A 4,467-nucleotide genomic window follows, 5' to 3' on the forward strand; every position below is an offset into this window, starting at 1 on the left:
AATGGAGCGCGCAAATTTACTCGACAATCGTCAATCGGCTGAATCAAATCAGGTCGGCACAATAGTAAAGGTAGGGGCTGAACTCCGTACTCGTACAAAGGATAAACAAATACCTATTATGTACCATAAAATATTAATTAATCAACTTACTCATATTAAATATTTTGAACCAATATTTTTTTTAATAAATTTTTCTTATGGCCAATATAATAAAATGTATATTTACTTTTACTTTTAGCATTTTTCCAATAATTTCGTTCAAATGGTTTTCATATGTTTTTGATGATGAAATAAATACAATATCCTTGCACGAGTATTGATTGCCCTTTACTTTGCCTTTTATCAAATATGTATTATATATATATATACAAATGTAAATTATTATAAATAATATATAAATACAAATTCATCTCAGTACAACATTTCAGTGTAAAAATTATACATCACATACAAAATTTGAATTTTACTTCAGTTTTACATATTTTTGTTGTTTATGTAAATAAATTGGAATTGAAATCTGATTCATCTTTAATTATTTATTTATTTCATTTTTTAAATATTACATTCAATTAAATACAATGACTTAAAAGTTAAACTGCGAATTATTTTCCAACACATCATCCATTTCCTCAATTATATAAATACTTCTTTAAATGAAATACAGTGCCATTCACAAAAACAAGAACACTTAAAAATTCAATTAATATATAATATATCAAAATACGAATATTAAAATTTAGATTAAATAATTTTTTTATATTTTGCATATAATTTAGAATTTTTATATAATTAATTTAAAATATTTATAAAAAAATTTTTAATCAATTATAGTGAATAGTATTTTAAATTTACTGCATAATAACATTTACTAATAGAACAATAAATTTTTCTAGTCCTTTAACAATATAATATGAATCGACTAATGCAGTGAGGGTACATATTAAAATTTCCGACACAAGAAGGTCAGAAAAAAAAGTGAAGCGAAACTGGTTAATATTGTATTTTAATAATTATAAAATTACTTTTTCTATAATTGTATATCTCAATACCACTGAAATTATATACAAATTTTAATCAAATAAAACTATATTGCGTGGCTACAGTAAAAAAAATGGAATATAATTGATACATATCCCCTTTCTGCATTGAATGCTTCAAATATTGGAACGTAAGTTTTCGAAAACATTCTCAGATTTCACAAAGGAATATGTTTAATGAGTTTAGCCAAGCTGGTCACATGAAGTCTTATTATCGGAAAACAGATTAAATTTTATTTTCATTTTTTTAATAATTTGCATTTATAATAATTTACTCTGCTCTTTCATGACCAAAGAACTAGAAAAATCTATCTATTGATATCTATTGATCCGACATTTCTACCTAAACGCAGGAACCTCAGCGAAGTTTTCTAAGATTTCTAATACTTTCCACAACAGTCTCAATTAATCGTCTTCAATGTATTTTTCGGGGAATGTTTTTAAAGTTTCCATTTCCTATTTCAACATATGTCAAAAGAAGAATAATCCCTATTCACTGCAGTTTTTTTTAAGGGTTTTTTTTTTGGATTCTTTGACTCTATGTTAGGAATCATAAAAATTTTAAATACCTCTTTATTTTTCCTATGTCTTTTCGATATTATTAACACGCGATATATTATGTTGCATTTATAGAATCTTGAATAAAATATGGAAAATGAAAAGATTTAAGAAGATGAGTATATATAAATGAGGATTAAGTTTACGTTTCTGATTGTTCTTGTAGTAGTAATGAAATGATCTTAGTCAAACATTGATCTCCTTGTATCTTTGCCATCTACATTAAGACCGAAAAGTTTTCGGAAATTCTCATTTAAAATTCGCGCGCTGTATATTTTTCGATATTTTAAGTTTATGTAGTTTGGCAGCAATTGACGACAATTACTATGCCAAAAATGAGCGCGATCTGTCAGACAGTTCGTTTACGGCAGCTGTTGAAACCAGTTCACCTCAGTAGTGCGTTGCGAAAAAAACAATGGAAAAAAATATTGAACAAAGAGTTTGCATCAAATTTTGTGTTTCGAACGAAATTTCGTGTGCAGAATCGTTGCGAATGCTACAAAAGGCTTATGGGGAATCAGTTTTATCGAAAACTCAAGTTTATGAGTGGTACAAAGCCTTTCAGGACGGGCGTACGACCGTCGAAGACATTTCGCAACGCACTACTGAGGTGAACTGGTTTCAACAGCTGCCGTAAACGAACTGTCTGACAGATCGCGCTCATTTTTGGCATAGAAATTAAGGACAGTGCTGCCAAACTACATAAACTTAAAATATCGAAAAATATACAGCGCGCGAATTTTAAATGAGAATTTCCGAAAACTTTTCAGTCTTAATGTATATCCGAATTTTTTTTTTTAATCCATTTATTTTATTACAATTTGTCAGGTATGAATGACATGATACTGAATGCCAGTAAGTAATATATATTAACATGAATCGTAATAATAATTATTACAATCTAAAAAAGAAAGGCACGTATGGACTATGTTCAGTGACATAACCATATATAATTGAAATAGAAGTGTGTGACCTACATATACATATTTAAAATGTCTCTCGATGTTTTCCTTTTTAGCCTTGTAAAAGTGTTGGAGGCTCCTTAACTCCATATAGGTTTTAGTGCAGTTTTGTATATAAGCAGCTTATTGTCTAGTGACAGTTTGGAATTTCGGCTGAGGAACCAAAATAAGTTTCGCAATTTAAGACCCGAAATATCATGTTACATTTGTAAAACTCGGAATGAAGTAAATTAAAGGAAAAAGAGAAAATATGATTATATGTAAATCAAGATTGATTCTTTGTTTCTTATTCTTCCACTTCTGTTGGTGTGATGATCTTAGTTAAATATTGATATCCTATAGTTTTTGCTTCTACTTATCAAGACATTCCGTCGAAGGTCTTCAATGCACTTTGAAAGGTGATTTTTAATAGTTAAAGGTTAATAAGAATTTGTTTTCTAAATCTAATTCTTTTACTTTTATTAATATAATGATCTGAGTTAAACTTAAATCGCCAGCACTTTCTACTTACACTTATCGAGAGTTCGAGTCAAAGATCTATAATTTAGAAGGATTAAGTTTTCGTTTTCTAATTCTATATTTCTAACGAAGCAACGGCTTGAGTTTAACCTAATATTTGAGACTTTGTTTTAATTTTCTAAAATCCTATATTCCAAGGTTACTAACGTCTTTTCTTATAGTTGGGACTCATCTTCTTCTGCGTTGACTGCTTTTTTTCTTCTTTTAGAATATGCTTATAAAAGTGATATGCAGTAAATTTCACTAACCGACTGTAGTCAATGAAAACGTATAAAGGTAATATTTTTGCTTAGTTATTTTTTTATACTTTCATGTCAAAAATTTTGAACGATTATTATATAATCTAAGATATATAACAAATTCTTTGATATATTTAGCAAACTAAAAATTTTTTGTAACTCCACAAGGGAACCCCTTACATATTTAATTAACTATTGCAAATACATATAACTAAAATATATATAAATAATTATGTATAATATACCAGCTTATGTAATTTAAATTAGAGCACGCTTTCAATTCCAATTTATTTATAAATATTTAAATTAATGTTGTTTGATGAATTCATTGAATTTTAAACAAAATTCCAGCATCACAAAATAACTTTAACTAATCAATTTTTATGTTAAATTCTTCTTCTCTCCCACAAAATAATTTCAAAAAATACCAAAAAATATAAATTTCATTAAAAAAAAAACAATGATTTATATAATTGTTATTAAAAAATAAACAAATGCTGGAATATATGCAGCTTCACGCCGATGGATACCACACCAGCCCCGCACATCAAAGAACTCCACTTGTACCGCGTGACTTAGGCGAAGATTTCAATTTGGATTTCGATGATGATTTTCCCATTGATGCGAAACGGCCTAAAAATGCCAAGTAAGTTGATTTGTGCTATATTTCTTCCAAAATCTAGTCAAGTATTCCTAAAGAGTATTTTTCCTCCACTATCCAAAAATCTCAAAAAAAAAAATAGCTTGTTTTCAAATATTTTCAAATATTTTCCTCTTGTGCATTTGTTTTAAATGTTTTTATGTTTTATTGTAATATTTTTATATACATCATGTGCTAAAATAATTCATGTCATTTTGTTCATTATTAAATACTTATAAATATTTAATTTTTTATTAAATAAATATATATTAAATTATATTCAAACTATAAGAAACAGAACGCTTTGAAATAAAATAAAAAATTTTATATAAAAAATAATTATTGTTGTTATAAAAATAAAACCATTGTGTACTATTAATAATACAATATATTGTTTATTATAATAATAAATTATTTTGGAGATATATGTTTTATTAAAAGTGCTCAAAAATTCTTTTTGACGATTAATTAATGTAATTTTTGCATTACTAACTGTGTTTTCAGTGTTCTAC

At 26.8% G+C, this 4,467-nt stretch overlaps 1 protein-coding gene across 1 annotated transcript; it reads left to right on the forward strand.

The window, feature by feature from the left end:
• The first annotated feature begins 1 nt into the window (after nt 1).
• LOC119669195 lies at nt 2–3,965 on the forward strand. The gene is made up of 2 exons (XM_038079006.1): nt 2–70; nt 3,828–3,965. Exons 1-2 carry the CDS (start codon nt 2–4, stop codon nt 3,963–3,965), a joined length of 207 nt encoding a protein of 68 aa, XP_037934934.1.
• Nucleotides 3,966–4,467: the final 502 nt, after the last annotated feature.

Source organism: Teleopsis dalmanni, chromosome 1, assembly GCF_002237135.1.
Source record: "Teleopsis dalmanni isolate 2A chromosome 1, ASM223713v2, whole genome shotgun sequence".
NCBI classification, from domain to species: Eukaryota; Metazoa; Arthropoda; class Insecta; order Diptera; family Diopsidae; genus Teleopsis; species Teleopsis dalmanni.

Excerpts from the sequence above, each read along its gene's own strand:
- LOC119669195 (XM_038079006.1), top strand. The coding sequence starts at position 2 with ATGGAGCGCGCAAATTTACTCGACAATCGTCAATCGGCTGAATCAAAT. Across the intron at positions 71-3,827 it reads AGGTCGGCACAATAGTAAAG|CTTCACGCCGATGGATACCA; the intron begins GTAGGGGCTGAA and ends GAATATATGCAG.